Below are 15,873 nucleotides of genomic sequence, written 5' to 3'. Positions count from 1 at the left end.
CCCCAAACTTGACGGAGCCTCGCGCGTCGGAGTCGAGCTCGGCGAAGAATTCCCTTCGACCGGTCATGTGGTGGGTGCGCCGGTATCGAGGCACCACCCCACAGTCTTGTCCTTCCCGGAGCCATCGCCGAGAAGAGCGTGTGCTTTTGGCTCGTCGAGGTCGAGGAGAGCCTTTGCGACTGGTGTCACTGAAGGTAGCTCGATGCTTGCATGCGCCATGAACAGAGCCGTCTCCTCCTCCTCCGCCTGTGCGACGTGAGCCTGGCCTTGTCGTGGTTATCAACACTCATTGGCCCAATGGCCAAGCCGGCCACAGTTGTGGCAACTGTTGTCCTGTGCCGGCTTGGGCTTGCCAGCGGCGCCGTCCTTGGCGCCTCCACGGGCGTCACCTTTGGCACGTCCTTGTGCCCTGCCCGGGGGGCCTCTTCGCGCCTTACACTGCTTGCTACTTCTGCCTTAAGTTGCATGTTCACGTGTAAACACAAATAAGTTTGAATTGTTTGCCTTTTCTCCATTTGTTCGTTTTCTGTATTGTTCTCATGCTCCATTCTAATTTATTGTTTGGTACTTTACTCCCTTGAAGGCTTTTTTTTGTGGTGCTAATCTCAGAGAAGAGGTTGAGTTGTGTGTTTGGTGGATTTTCTGAAAACAACTTGTTGTTTTTCAGGCTGCCTTTCGCGCCAGCACCAGAGGAGTCACCGTCCCAACCCGGCGATCCAGCGGAGCATGAGGACGTGGCCAGGTGCAGCGACGCCAATGGGAGCAGCACGTTGTCCGTGGGGAAGAGGTCGAGGTCGAAGTTGATCCTAAGGTACTTGTAGGATAGTTATTAGTCAATTTTATCATCTTTAGGGCCTATTTGGTTTGTTGCCGCAGTTTGCCACATCTTAGGCAGCCAAGTTTGGCCTAAGCACTACAAACTTCTCTTTAGGAGGACTCAAATGTCAGTGACTATCTTTAGGGCCATGCCATGGTTGTGGCAGACAGTTGTAGAGGAAATAGTGGTAAACCATGGCAGTGAACCAAATAGTAAACCATTATGTCTGCAAGTCTGCATTCTTTTTGTAGCAACTTTACACCAGGTCCTTATCCACAAGTATTTGTACCAGGACCTTATGTGCCTCCAGTTTCTTCTAGAATTAATCTATGTCCAGTATCGAACAGTCTGCTTGGATTCTTGCTCAATGTAATTTTTGGCTGAAAACATGAATGCGCATTTTGTCAAGTGACACCACATGATGCTTAAGTTGACTAATGACTTGGCTTAAAACAATTTGACCGTTCTACACTTTATTAAATGCTTCCACATGAAAAAATATTAATCAAATGCTATATTTGGCTGTCCTTTCTAAATGAGTTGTTAAAATATTGAAAAATATGTTGCTAATAAAGAAATATTTTGAATATCTTAAATACCAGATTTGTATCTTATGTTTGCTTTAGGTAATTAGGGATGAAACATGTCAAATTGAATTTAGTTATATTTTTTGCTCCTTCTTTTCTTGCTTATGCGGACTAATCTTACTTCAAGTATTTGGTCCTGTTTGCAATGGATAAATTTGGTAGAGAATTTGCTGGAATTACACCTATTTGGCTATTTATGTGAAAGTCAAGTCATGAAATTCCAGTGTTTCATATTGGGCATACTAAGGGAATGATGGCAATTTGTTTTTCATCTTGTTAGAAACTTTCATCTACTATGTGCAAAAGAGGGAGGTTTTGATTGTGGCATCATCTTAAATCTTAAGATTATATTGGAAAGTAGGAAATGAAAGGGGTTGCACACTTACACTAGAAAAATATTTGTGAGGTGAAATTTATGAGGAGACTATATTGCTGGTTTTTAAAGTTTTCATCGCTATTGGAGCCTATTACCAATCAAAGATATTTGTGTTTTATATTTTGATACAGAGGGAGTATTACAGTATATTGCTGGTTGTTAAAATTTTTATTGGTATGTGAGCTTATAGTACTGAGCACGGATGCAGGATGATGTATGATTGGAAGTCTAAACATTATGCTTAAACAATATAGATTGTTGATAGTCAATATTTTGGCCAAATCAAAACCATGTTTTCCCAAACATTTATAGAACAGTCCTATGTTTTTTTTTTACTATTATAGCATTTTTCTATTCATTACTCATGTCTCCATCTTATTTGATACGTATTATTTATGGTTCAGGACGAACAAGTGAATGAAAGGAAAATATCACAATTGAAGTCATTTGCGAGTAAAGCAATCGAGAGAAATGATTACATTTCTGCATCAGCGTTCTATACCAAGGTAAGTTACAGCGCCTTATTCTGTGTTCTTCTTTTCCTGTTTCTAATTCTTTGAGAGAAAATAATGCATGTGAACATGCATGTTTTCAAACAGTCTTCCAACTATGGTTGAGTCACCAAATGGCAAGGCCTAGTTATTGAGAAGGAAACTTGACCAATGGCATTGTCAAGGGATAACTATTTGGAAAAATATAGCTAGAATGACTGGAAAGGGATTAGGTTATTGTAAGGGGAAGCTATGGCCAGAAGATTTTACACCCAAAACTAGACTCTTGCCTTATCTCTGCCTTATTCTAAAAATTAAATAGAATCAGTTGTTCTTTCTTCTCTTAACCTATCCGAATGCTCCTGAACTTGCTTACCTCATGCTAGGTGACCATGTTAGACCTTTCAACCTGAGCATTGATAGTTGTGGATGACACTAGGAGAGTTGGGACAATTTCGTTGGTTTATTTCTCACACAATGCCATGCCAACCTGAGGGGTTGGGGATACATATTTATAGTCTGCTAGCCAGCCAAGCATATGCTAAGATGCTAGTCTAAGATGCTGCTAAGATGCCAGTCTAAGATGCTATCCTAACTGCCAGTCCTTGATGGTCAAGGATTCTATCCTAACAGCCACAAAGACCATGTGCTGCAGCCCCACAAAGGACCATGTGCTGCAGCCCCACAAAGACCCTAGTACGTAGACTTATCCATCATTCTCCCCCTAAGTCTTGTACGTCGTCTTGTGGGAGAGTCGAATCATCCCGATCCTGGAGCAGAGTTCGAGGAACTTGATCCTCCCAAGAGGCTTGGTGAGCAGATCTGCGAGCTGATCCATGGTGTTGATGTAGCTCGCCTCGATGCTCCCTTCTTCCAAACAGTTGCGGATGAAATGATACCTCAATCGGATGTGCTTGCTTCGTTCGTGGAAAACGGGGTTCTTTGCCAGGGCCAGGGCGGACTTGCTGTCCACCAGGAGCTGTACCGTTCTGGTGTCTCGGACGAGGAGATCACCAAGCAGTCGAGCAAGCCAGAGCGCCTGGGTGCAGGCGGTGGAGGCCGCTATGTACTCGGCCTCACAGCTGGACAGGGCCACCACCTGCTGCTTGACCGATTGCTAGCTCACGAGACACTTGCCGAGGAAGAAGAGGATCCTGCTCGTGCTCTTGCTGGTGTCGATGTCGCCGGCGTGGTCGCTGTTGCTGTACCCGACGAAGTGTGCCGCCCCCAGACACCTAGGGTAGTGGAGGCCGTGGTCGAGGGTCCCTGCCACGTAGCGGACGATCCTCTTCACTGCCTGCTGGTTCTCCGACGTCGGTCGCTCCATGAACCGACTGACATAGCCGACGGAGAATGCCAAGTCCGGCCGTGTGTGGGCGAGGTAGCAAAGGCTCCCCACAAGGCATCGGTACTGCGTAGCATCCACTTCCTCCGCCGTGCTGTCGCGGCTCAGTTTCAGCCTCTCCTCCATCGGAGTGAGAGCTGGGTGGCAGTCGGTGAGCCCAGCTAGCTCAACGATGCGCTTGGCATAGGCGGACTATTGAAGCGCGATCCCGGAGTGATCCTGGTGCACCTCAATCCCTAGATAGAAGGAGAGGAGCCCTAGATCACTCATCTGGAAGGTGGCCTTCATGTCTTCCTTGAACGCCGCCACCTCTACATCTTTGGTGCCGGTGATCACCAAGTCGTCAACATAGACGCCCACCAGCAGGGCATTTCCTCCACTGCCCTGTCGGTAGACGGCCGCCTCATGCGAGCTTTGCTCGAAGCCCATCTTAGCGTGGAGTCCAGCTTGGCGTTCCACGCCCTAGGTGCCTGTCGTAGGCCATAGAGAGCCTTACGCAGGCGGAGTACCTTGCCCTCCTGGCCGGGGATCGTAAATCCCGGTGGCTGATGCACGTAGACTTCCTCCTTCAAGTCGCCGTTGAGGAATGCCGACTTGACATCCATGTGATGGACACGCCAGCCCTCCTGGGCAGCTAGCGCAAGGAGAAGTCGCACGTACTCCATCCGTGCCACGGGAGCGAAAGGTTCGTTGAAGTCGACTCCTTCCTGCTGCAAGAAGCCTTGGGCCACCAAGCGAGCCTTGTGATTGATGATGGCGCCAGCTCCATCCCTCTTCAGCTTGAACACCCACTTAAGGGTGATTTCATGCTGACCACGAGGGCGGTCAGCGAGCTCATAGGTGCGGTTTTGCTCGACCGCATCCATCTCCAACTACATCGCGGCGCGCCATGCCGCGTCTCTCTCGGCCTCTACAAAGGACCGTGGTTCGCCGTCCTCACATGGGAGTTGTAGCTGCGCCTCCAGGTCATGTGGCACCAGTCCCGGCACCGGCTGGTCGCCTAGTAGATTATCCATCGTACGATACCGCAGCGGTTCGCCGCCATGATACGCGTCGATACGCTCCTCGTCGTGAGTGAGCGGGGAAGCGAACTTCATCGAGTTGTGCTCTGCGTGAGCTGGTGCTGATGAAGATGAGCCCGGAGTGGTGACTGTCGGGGCTGGAGTATGCGGCGTTGCCGGTTGTGGTGCCGTCGGCATAGCAGGCACCGGAGTCGATGTAGTTTTGGGGGCCGGGGTAGACGTGCCCGGTGAAGAGGAGCTGCTTGCTCCCCCGACTTCGTTGAAGTGGGCGTACTCGACAATGAAGTCGTCATACGTCGGCGTCGAGCCGTCGTCCACCGCCTTGTCCCATTGCCACCCTCGCCCTTCGTTGAACACGATGTCTCGCGCCATGCGCACACGCTGTGTATTCGGGTCGAGGATGCGGTAGGCCTTTGAGCCCTCCGCGTAGCCGATGAAGACTCCCGGAGTACCCCTGTCGTCAGGCATGCCGATGTGGCCGAGCTCCTTGGCGAACGCAAGGTAGCCAAAGACCCGCAAGTTGGAGACCGCCGGCTTCCGCCCATGCCAGGCCTCGTACGGCGTCCTGCCATCGAGTGCCTTAGTAGGCGAGCGGTTTAGGATGTAGACGGCTGTTAGCACCGCCTCTCCCCAGAAAACAGCCGGCATCCCTCTCTGCTTGAGGAGAGCCCGAGCCATCCCCACAACCATTTGGTTGCGCCGCTCGACGACGCCGTTTTGCTGTGGGCTGTACGGCGCGGAGTAGTGGCGCTGGATGCCCTCATCAGCGCAGTACGACGCGAATTCAGCCGCCGTGAATTCACCGCCATTGTCAGTGCACAACACACGCAATTTGCAGCCGCTCTCCGCCTCCACAGCAGCCTGCGCGCGCCTGATGGCGTCCGCCGCCTCTCCCTTACTGCCGAGGACCATCACCCACATGTAGCGAGAGAGATCGTCGACGAGCAACAGGAAATAGCGTCGACCTCCTGGTGTGGCTGGCGTCACCGGGCCGCACAGATCTCCGTGCACGAGCTCCAGCCTCTCCTTGGCCCAAAAACTCGCCTGCTGGGGAAAGGGGAGTCGTCTCTGCTTCGTCCGCTCGCAGATGTCGCAGAACTGCTCCACATGGTCGAGGCATGGCAGGCCTCGCACCATCTCCTTGGCACTTAGATGCTTCAGGGCCTCAAAATGAAGGTGCCCAAAGCGCTCATGCCATTGCCACGCCTCGTCGTCCCGACGGACAGCGAGACAAACCGGTTGTGCCACCTGCACATCAAGTACATAGAGTCGATTTTCACCTCTGGGTACCTTGGCGAGAAGGCGACGCTGGCGATCCCAGATGCGTAGGACCCCATGCTCAATCAGCACGCGTGAGCCATTCTCATCCGGCTGTCCCAAGCTGATGATGGAGTTCCTTAGCGCGGGGATGTAGTAGACACCGGTGAGCAACGGATGCTCTCCCGTCTTGGTGGTGAAGATGACGGAGCCGACGCCCTTAATTTCCACAGCGGAGGCATCCCCAAACTTGACGGAGCCTCGCGCGTCGGAGTCGAGCTCGGCGAAGAATTCCCTTCGACCGGTCATGTGGTGGGTGCGCCGGTATCGAGGCACCACCCCACAGTCTTGTCCTTCCCGGAGCCACGCCGAGAAGAGCGTGTGCTTTTCGCTCGTCGAGGTGGAGGAGAGCCTTTGCGACTGGTGTCGCTGAAGGTAGCTTGATGCTTGCATGCGCCATGAACAGAGCCGTCTCCTCCTCCTCCGCATGTGCGACGTGAGCCTGGCCTTGTCATGGTTGTCGACACTCATTGGCCCAATAGCCAAGCCGGCCACAGTTGTGGCAACTGTTGTCTTGTGCTGGCTTGGGCTTGCCAGCGGCGCCTCCGCGGGCGTCACCTTCGGCATGTCCTTGTGCCCTGTCCGGGGGGCCTCTTCGCGCCTTACGCTGCTTGCCACGCTTGCGGCCGCCCGTCGTGGAAGAAGGCTCCCCTTCTTCCTGTCACCAAGGCTGGGATCCCATTGCTCACGAGTTAGGAGTAGCTTCCCGCCGGTGGTGATGGGCCTCGAGGGAGGTTGTGGCTCATCGGTGTCGATGACTTTGAGACGACCTATCGCCTCCTCGATCATCATTGTGGAGAGGCCCAGCAAAGACTTGATCGAGCGAGCCATCTGCTTGTACTTCTCGGGAATGCACCGAAAGAGCTTCTCGACAGCTCTCTCCTCGGTGTAGGTGGCATCGCCAAACTTCACCATCTTCTGGAGTAGAGTGTTGAGACGGAGAGCAAAGTCATCAACATCCTCACCTTGCTTGAAGCCCAGGCTCTCCCACTCCTTACAAAGTGCCTGCAGGGTGGACTTGCGAGCACGGTTGCTGCCGATGCGTGCCGCGGCGATGGCGTCCCAAGCCTCCTTGGCAGTCTGCTTGTTGGAAAGCAAGAACTGCATCTCGGGCGGGACTGCGGCGATGAGGGCGTCCAGCGCCCGTCGATCCTCTAGATGGTCGACGTTGCTGTCCTGGACTGCCTCCCACATGCGCCGCACCTGGAGCCTGATCTTCATGATCCTGGCCCACTCGACGTAGTTGGTTTTAGTGAGGGTAGGCCAACCAACCCTGGGACCAACATCCCTGACCACAGTCCGGACCTCGTGGAGGCCGAGGTCCTGCTCGCTGCAGCCGCCGTCGCGATGCGCACCTCCACCTGGAGCGCGGGCGTGCTCGGCTGCCCACTGCGCCGTCCGCTCTTGCGCCACTTTGGCGCGGTCTGCGTCAGCACCGTCGTCCGCAGGCGCGGAACTGTTGGAGCTGCCGGAGCCGCCGCGGAGTGCCTTGGCATCCGCCGTAGCCCCACGTGCTGCTTCTTCTGCTGCTGCTGCCTCTACCTCCGCCTTGGCTGCTTCTACCTCCGCTCTGGCTGCTGCCAGCTCCGCTGCAGCCAGCCTCGACGCCCTTGCTGCCGCAGCAGCTGCTGCTACAGCTGCTCGCTCACGCTCCTCTGCCATGGCACGCTCGGCCTCCTGCCGGCGCCGTATGCTCGAGGTAGCCGTGTGCTAAGAGCGACCTGCGGACATGGCTCGCTGCAGGGGGGCTGTTGCGTGAAGAGGAGGTTGTTGAAGACGAACTGCTGCTCGACAGTTCGGAGGGAGGGAGGTAACCAGAGGCAGACGGAGCAGCTGCTGCTACCAACTTAGGCTGCCCACAGGAAATGCTCAGGGTACAAGATAACGAGGCTTTGATACCACTTGTTAGACCTTTCAGCCTGAGCATTGATAGTTGTGGATGACACTAGGAGAGTTGGGACAATTTTCGTTGGTTTATTTCTCACACAATGCCATGCCAACCTGAGGGGTTGGGGATACATATTTATAGGCTGCTAGCCAGCCAAGCATATGCTAAAATGCTGCTAAGATGCCAGTCTAAGATGCTATCCTAACTGCCAGTCCTTGATGGTCAAGGATTCTATCCTAACAGCCACAAAGACCATGCGCTGCAGCCCCACAAAGACCCTAGTACGTAGACTTATCCATCATTCTCCCCCTAAGTCTTGTACGTCGTCTTGTGGGAGAGTCGAATCATCCCGATCCTGGAGCAGAGTTCGAGGAACTTGATCCTCCCAAGAGGCTTGGTGAGCAGATCTGCGAGCTGATCCGTGGTGTTGATGTAGCTCGCCTCGATGCTCCCTTCTTCCAAACAGTTGCAGATGAAATGATACTTCAGTCAGATGTGCTTGCTTCGTTCGTGGAAAATGGGGTTCTTTGCCAGGGCCAGGGCGGACTTGCTGTCCAGCAGGAGCTGTACCGTTTTGGTGTCTCGGACGAGGAGATCACCAAGCAGTCGAGCGAGCCAGAGCGCCTGGGTGCAGGTGGTGGAGGCTGCTATGTGCTCTTGCTGGTTGACCGATTGCCAGCTCACGAGACACTTGCCGAGGAAGAAGAGGATCCCCCTCATGCTCTTGCTGGTGTCGATGTCGCCGTCGTGGTCGCTGTCGCTGTACCCGACGAAGTGTGCCGCCCCTGGACACCTAGGGTAGTGGAGGCCGTGGTCGAGGGTCCCTGCCATGTAGCGGACGATCCTCTTCACTGCCTGCTGGTGCTCCGACGTCGGTCGCTCCATGAACCGACTGACATAGCCGACGGAGAATGCCAAGTCCGGCCGTGTGTGGGCGAGGTAGCAAAGGCTCCCCACAAGGCGTCGGTACTGCGTAGCGTCCACTTCCTCCGTCGTGCTATCGCGGCTCAGTTTCAGCCTCTCCTCCATCGGAGTGAGAGCTGGGTGGCAGTCGGTGAGCCCAGCTAGCTCAACGACGCGCTTGGCGTAGGCGGACTGTTGAAGCGCGATCCCAGAGTGATCCTGGTGCACCTCAATCCCTAGATAGAAGGAGAGGAGCCCCGGATCACTCATTTGGAAGGTGGCCTTCATGTCTTCCTTGAACGCCGCCACCTCTGCATCTTTGGTGTCGGTGATCACCAAGTCGTCAACATAGACGCCCACCAGCAGGGCATTTCCTCCACTGCCCCGTCGGTAGACGGCCGCCTCATGCGGGCTTTTCTCGAAGCCCATCTTCTTTAGCGTGGAGTCCAGCTTGGCGTTCCATGCCCTAGGTGCCTGCCGTAGGCCATAGAGAGCCTTACGCAGGTGGAGTACCTTGCCCTCCTGGTCGGGGATCGTAAATCCCGGTGGCTGATGCACGTAGACTTCCTCCTTCAAGTCGCCGTTGAGGAATGCCGACTTGACATCCATGTGATGGACACGCCAGCCCTCCTGGGCAGCTAGCGCAAGGAGAAGTCGCACGGACTCCATCCGTGCCACGGGAGCGAAAGCGTTGTCGAAGTCGACTCCTTCCTGCTGCAAGAAGCCTCGGGCCACCAAGCGAGCCTTGTAATTGATGATGGCGCCGGCTCCATCCCTCTTCAGCTTGAACACCCACTTAAGGGTGATTGCTCGGTGACCACGAGGGAGGTCAGCGAGCTCCCAGGTGCGGTTTTGCTCGACCGCATCCATCTCCAACTGCATTGTGGCGCGCCATGCCGCGTCTCTCTCGGCCTCTGCAAAGGACCGTGGTTCGCCGTCCTCACACGCAAGTTGTAGCCGCGCCTCCAGGTCACATGGCACCAGTCCCGGCACCGGCTGGTCGCCTAGTAGATTATCCATCGTACGATACCGCAGCGGTTCACCGCCATGATACGCGTCGATACGCTCCTCGTCGTGAGTGAGCGGGGAAGCGAACTTCATCGGGTTGTGCTCTGCATGAGCTGGTGCTGATGAAGACGAGCCCGAAGTGGTGACTGCTGGGGCTGGAGTATGCGGCGTTGCCGGCTGTGGTGCCATCGGCGTAGCAGGCACCGGAGTCGATGTAGTTTTGGGGGCCGGGGTAGACGTGCCCGGCGAAGAGGAGCTGCTTGCTCCCCCGGCTTCCTTAAAGTGGGCGTACTCGACAATGAAGTCGTCATACGTCGGTGTCAAGCCGTCGTCCACCATCTTGTCCCATTGCCACCCTCGCCCTTCGTTGAACACGACGTCTCGCGCCGTGTGCACATGTTGTGGCTTTGGGTCGAGGATGCGGTAGGCCTTTGAGCCCTCCGCGTAGCCGATGAAGACTCCCGGAGTACTCCTGTCGTCAAGCTTGCCGATGTGGCCGAGCTCCTTGGCGAACGCAAGGCAGCCAAAGACCCGCAAGTTGGAGACCGCCGGCTTCCGCCCATGCCAGGCCTCGTACGGTGTCCTGCCGTCGAGTGCGTTAGTAGGCGAGCGGTTTAGGATGTAGACGGCTGTTAGCACCGCCTCTCCCCAGAAAACAGCCGGCATCCCTCTCTGCTTGAGGAGAGCCCGAGCCATCCCCACAACCATTTGGTTGCGCCGCTCGACGACGCCGTTTTGCTGTGGGCTGTACGGTGCGGAGTAGTGGCGCTGGATGCCCTCATCAGCGCAGTACGACGCGAATTCAGCCGCCGTGAATTCACCGCCATTGTCAGTGCACAACACACGCAATTTGCAGCCGCTCTCCGCCTCCACAGCAGCCTGCGCGCGCCTGATGGCGTCCGCCGCCTCTCCCTTACTGCCGAGGACCATCACCCACATGTAGCGAGAGAGATCGTCGACGAGCAACAGGAAATAGCGTCGACCTCCTGGTGTGGCTGGCGTCACCGGGCCGCACAGATCTCCGTGCACGAGCTCCAGCCTCTCCTTGGCCCAAAAACTCGCCTGCTGGGGAAAGGGGAGTCGTCTCTGCTTCGTCCGCTCGCAGATGTCGCAGAACTGCTCCACATGGTCGAGGCATGGCAGGCCTCGCACCATCTCCTTGGCACTTAGATGCTTCAGGGCCTCAAAATGAAGGTGCCCAAAGCGCTCATGCCATTGCCACGCCTCGTCGTCCCGACGGACAGCGAGACAAACCGGTTGTGCCACCTGCACATCAAGTACATAGAGTCGATTTTCACCTCTGGGTACCTTGGCGAGAAGGCGACGCTGGCGATCCCAGATGCGTAGGACCCCATGCTCAATCAGCACGCGTGAGCCATTCTCATCCGGCTGTCCCAAGCTGATGATGGAGTTCCTTAGCGCGGGGATGTAGTAGACACCGGTGAGCAACGGATGCTCTCCCGTCTTGGTGGTGAAGATGACGGAGCCGACGCCCTTAATTTCCACAGCGGAGGCATCCCCAAACTTGACGGAGCCTCGCGCGTCGGAGTCGAGCTCGGCGAAGAATTCCCTTCGACCGGTCATGTGGTGGGTGCGCCGGTATCGAGGCACCACCCCACAGTCTTGTCCTTCCCGGAGCCATCGCCGAGAAGAGCGTGTGCTTTTGGCTCGTCGAGGTCGAGGAGAGCCTTTGCGACTGGTGTCACTGAAGGTAGCTCGATGCTTGCATGCGCCATGAACAGAGCCGTCTCCTCCTCCTCCGCCTGTGCGACGTGAGCCTGGCCTTGTCGTGGTTATCAACACTCATGGCCAAGCCGGCCACAGTTGTGGCAACTGTTGTGGCAACTGTTGTGGCAACTGTTGTCCTGTGCCGGCTTGGGCTTGCCAGCGGCGCCGTCCTTGGCGCCTCCACAGGCGTCACCTTTGGCACGTCCTTGTGCCCTGCCCGGGGGGCCTCTTCGCGCCTTACACTGCTTGCCACACGTGCGGCCGCCCGTCGTGGAAGAAGGCTCCCCCTTCTTCCTGTCACCAAGGCTGGGATCCCATTGCTCACGAGTTAGGAGTAGCTTCCCGCCGGTGGTGATGGGCCCCGAGGGAGGTTGTGGCTCGTCGGTGTCGACGACCTTGAGGCGACCTATAGCCTCCTTAATCGTCATCGTGGAGAGGTCCAGCAAATCTCGATCGAGCGAGCCATCTGCTTGTACTTCTCGGGAATGCACCGAGAGAGCTTCTCGACAGCTCTCTCCTCGGTGTAGGTGGCATCGCCAAACTTCACCATCTTCTGGAGCAGAGTGTTGAGACGGAGAGCAAAGTCATCAACATCCTCACCTGGCTTGAAGCCCAGGCTCTCCCACTCCTTACGAAGTGCCTGCAGGGTGGACTTGCGAGCACGGTTGCTGCCGATGCATGCCACGGTGATGGCGTCCCAAGCCTCCTTGGAAGTCCGCTTGTTGGAAAGCGAGAACTGCATCTCGGGTGGGACTGTGGCGATGAGGGCGTCCAGCGCCCGTCGATCCTCTAGATGGTCAACGTTGATGTCCTGGACTGCCTCCCACATGCGCCGCACCTGGAGCCTGATCTTCATGATCCTGGCCCACTCGACGTAGTTGGTTTTAGTAAGGATAGGCCACCCAACACTGGGAGCAACATCCCTGACCACAGTCCGGACCTCGTGGAGGCCGCGGTCCTGCTTGTTGTAGCCGCTGTCGCGATGCGCACTTCCACGTGGAGCGCGGGCGTGCTCGGCTGCCCACTGTGCCGTCCGCTCTTGCGCCACTTTGGCGCGGTCTGCGTCGGTGCCGTCGTCCGCAGGCGCGGAGGTGTTGGAGCTGCCGGAGCCGCCGCGAAGTGCCTTGGCATCCGTCGTAGCCTCACGTGCTGCTTCTGGTGCTGCCTCTACCTCCGCCTCGGCTGCTTCTACCTCCGCTCTGGCTGCTGCCAGCTCCGCTGCAGCCAGCCTCGACGCCCTTGCTGCCGCAGCAGCTGCTGCTACAGCTGCTCGCTCACGCTCCTCTGCCACGGCACGCTCGGCCTCCTGCCGACGCCGTATGCTCGAGGTAGCCGTGTGCTGAGAGCGACCTGCAGACATGGCTCGCTGCAGGGGGGCTGTTGCGTGAAGAGGAGGTTGTTGAAGACGAACTGCTGCTCGACAGTTCGGAGGGAGGGAGGTAACCAGAGGCAGACGGAGCAGCTGCTGCTACCGACTTAGGCTGCCCACAGGAAATGCTCAGGGTACAAGATAACGAGGCTCTGATACCACTTGTTAGACCTTTCAGTCTGAGCATTGATAGTTGTGGATGACACTAGAAGAGTTGGGACAATTTTCGTTGGTTTATTTCTCACACAATGCCATGCCAACCTGAGGGGTTGGGGATACATATTTATAGGCTGCTAGCCAGCCAAACATATGCTAAGATGCTAGTCTAAGATGCTGCTAAGATGCCAGTCTAAGATGCTATCCTAACTGCCAGTCCTTGATGGTCAAGGATTCTATCCTAACAGCCACAAAGACCATGTGCTCCAGCCCCACAAAGGACCATGTGCTGCAGCCCCACAAAGACCCTAGTACGTAGACTTATCCATCAGACCAATCCCCCTAGCCAGTTTATGCTCCTTGTGCACCAGCCCCATCATGCATCATGCCCTTGCTGCTTGCCTGATTTGGCTGTTGGTGTTGTAGCATTAATTTGTCCTTTCCCGGTCATAACAGTTCAACTGGGAAAAACTAGATTGTAATTTTCCAGGTTGTGTTAGGATCATTTGTTATCAAAACAGGAATATTTACTAATGGGGCGCCTTTGCAGAGGAGATAATTGTCTGACATGATCCTTTACACAGGACCTACTAGTCAATGAGCAGCCATTATATATGAAAAAGCTTCTTTGGTTGACTTTCTTTGCAAGAGAATTTAAGGTGTTTGCTGATTCATTAATATCTTGCACTACTAGTCAATGAGCAGCCATTTGTAGATTTCCCATTCGCAAATTTGTATCTGTGTTTGATAGTCGGCAAATCTTCTTTAACTTGTTGGATGCAGGCAATAGATGTTGACCCTAACGATGCAACCTTGTTCTCAAACAGGAGCCTTTGTTGGCTCCGCACTGGTGATGGACCAAAGGCTCTGTTGGATGCTCTTCACAGCAGAGAAATGCGGCCTGACTGGCCAAAGGCCTGCTACCGGCAGGGCGCAGCTCTGATGTTACTGAAGGTGGGGTTGAAGGTCCCACCTGCTACTTCATTTGACAGATGCAAATTGTTTTTAATAATTGATTTACAAGGCCATCATTCATTGTCAGGACTACAAGAGCGCATGTGGAGCGCTTCTTGATGGATTCAAGTTGGACATGGAAAATGCTGAGATGGAGTGTGCAATACGGTATCCATCTAGCCCCTTTTTGTATCGTTGCATGCATGCTTCGGCACATGTCATTGTTAGTGATATATTGGGAACATGTTATCCTGACTTCTGCTCTTATGTGCTTACTAAAAACTTGACCAATGGTAGTATCGGTCTATTTCCTAGATTTGTGGCATGTGCCCTTTTTGCACCCCTCAGTGAGAGAAGTTTCATGTTCTATTATAGAAGAAAGCCATGTGACCGTATTGTTTGTAGTCTTGCATGCATTATCCACACCAATGATGATTGTGGGTATTATGTGCAGGGAGGCGATGGAATCTTTGAAGATATCAAAAGGCAACACCAAGGCAACATGAGGTGAACCTGAGCTTGCACTTGTGTTGACGATGGATGAAGACCAAGTCACCTCTCGTGAAAAAAAACGCCATCCTCTATTCAACTCAAGTCATGACCGTTGAAATATTGCAAAGCCTTTTTTTCTCTGCAAAGTTGCTTTCGTGCACTAGTGTGGAGCAATACGTGCTCGATATGTTTGAATAACTTGCTTGGTGGATAATGGAAGTGCTCGTTTGTTATCTCTACTGACTGTCCGGTAATGTTGGTAGCAAATGACTTGATTTTTTCGCTTTCTCGTATACGTCTGTCATCTGCGCTATCTATCATCTGCGCGCGTACATATGTATGTATGGATCCTGACGGTGAGGTTTCCTTGCCTTGTTGCCACAGCTCCACTTGGTCGCAATGGCAACATCTTGTATGTACAATGGTGAAGAATACCTAAATTTTGAAGGTACGCTATTGTGTGTCGAGTCTGGAGGTACAAACACTAAGTAATGTTAATGCTGGAAATGAATCATGGAAAGGCGAAATTTATCAAGAACTTGAGGTACAACCATGAGTGGCTATGAGTAAGTCGGTTGGATGACTGAGAACTTGAGGAGGATCTTGGAATAACCTGATTATGAAATTCACTTGACATGCTTTATCTTCGTCATACTGTATTTATTTCAGCCATTAATCTCGCTACATAATTTGATAGGAAATGGTAGCTAGTATTGATATCGTAGTTGATGCATGCTTCAATGCCATGGATTGCTTTGCTTAAGATATCTGTTATATGGTTGACTTGAGAATACATTGAAAGTAATGGCTTTTTACGTGGCCAGATTCAACAGTGGATCCGTCTTCCACTAGCGAGAAGCCGGAGTGTTCGTGCGCTGGGAGAGTAACCCACCAGATCCCTTTGTACTGGAGTCACAACAAGTTCGGGCTATCATAAAAGATATTTTACACTGCCTCTGCCTCCGAAAGTACCATTTTATGGCTATGTTGTACTCCCCCGTTTCTTTTTAGTCCGCATATAAGATTTGGTCAAAGTCAAACTTTGTAAAGTTTGACTAACTTTATAGAAAAAATATTAACATCTCCAATACTAAAGTTATATGTTAGGGAAATTTGTTTCATCATGCATCTAATATTATTGATTTCATAGTGTGGATGTTGATATCTTTTCCTACAAAGCTAGTCAAATTTACAAAGTTTGACTTTGACCAAATCTTATATGCAAACTAAAAGAAAAATGGAGGGAGTATTATTCAAGAAACAATGGCTTACAAATCTAGATATGCCCGTGTTTACCATACATTTTGTAAACTCTTGGCCCATTGTGTCCTGGGCTGGCGTGAGCAGCGGTTGACGGAGCGTGGCCTCCTTCGGTTGCGGGCCACTACCTTGCCTTAGTCGTGTTGTTGTCTGCCGGATC

The 15,873-nt window shown here is 53.6% G+C and overlaps 1 protein-coding gene across 1 annotated transcript; it reads left to right on the top strand.

Moving 5' to 3' along the window:
- The first annotated feature begins 2,148 nt into the window (after positions 1-2,148).
- Positions 2,149-14,872, top strand: LOC123114397 (heat shock protein sti1 homolog). Its single transcript, XM_044535847.1, has 4 exons — positions 2,149-2,286; positions 13,791-13,961; positions 14,050-14,129; positions 14,416-14,872. Exons 1-4 carry the CDS (start codon positions 2,176-2,178, stop codon positions 14,465-14,467), a joined length of 414 nt encoding a protein of 137 aa, XP_044391782.1. The 5' UTR covers positions 2,149-2,175; the 3' UTR covers positions 14,468-14,872.
- The last annotated feature ends 1,001 nt before the right edge of the window (positions 14,873-15,873 follow it).

Source organism: Triticum aestivum, chromosome 5B (assembly GCF_018294505.1).
Source record: "Triticum aestivum cultivar Chinese Spring chromosome 5B, IWGSC CS RefSeq v2.1, whole genome shotgun sequence".
NCBI classification, from domain to species: Eukaryota; Viridiplantae; Streptophyta; class Magnoliopsida; order Poales; family Poaceae; genus Triticum; species Triticum aestivum.
This window is presented reverse-complemented; position numbering and strand designations above follow the sequence as displayed.

Bases quoted from the DNA above. Each gene is read 5' to 3' on its own strand.
- LOC123114397 (XM_044535847.1), top strand. From the start codon at position 2,176: ATGGTTCAGGACGAACAAGTGAATGAAAGGAAAATATCACAATTGAAG. The intron at 13,962-14,049 runs GTGGGGTTGAAG...ATTCATTGTCAG, and splicing joins CAGCTCTGATGTTACTGAAG to GACTACAAGAGCGCATGTGG. The intron at 14,130-14,415 runs GTATCCATCTAG...TATTATGTGCAG, and splicing joins GAGATGGAGTGTGCAATACG to GGAGGCGATGGAATCTTTGA.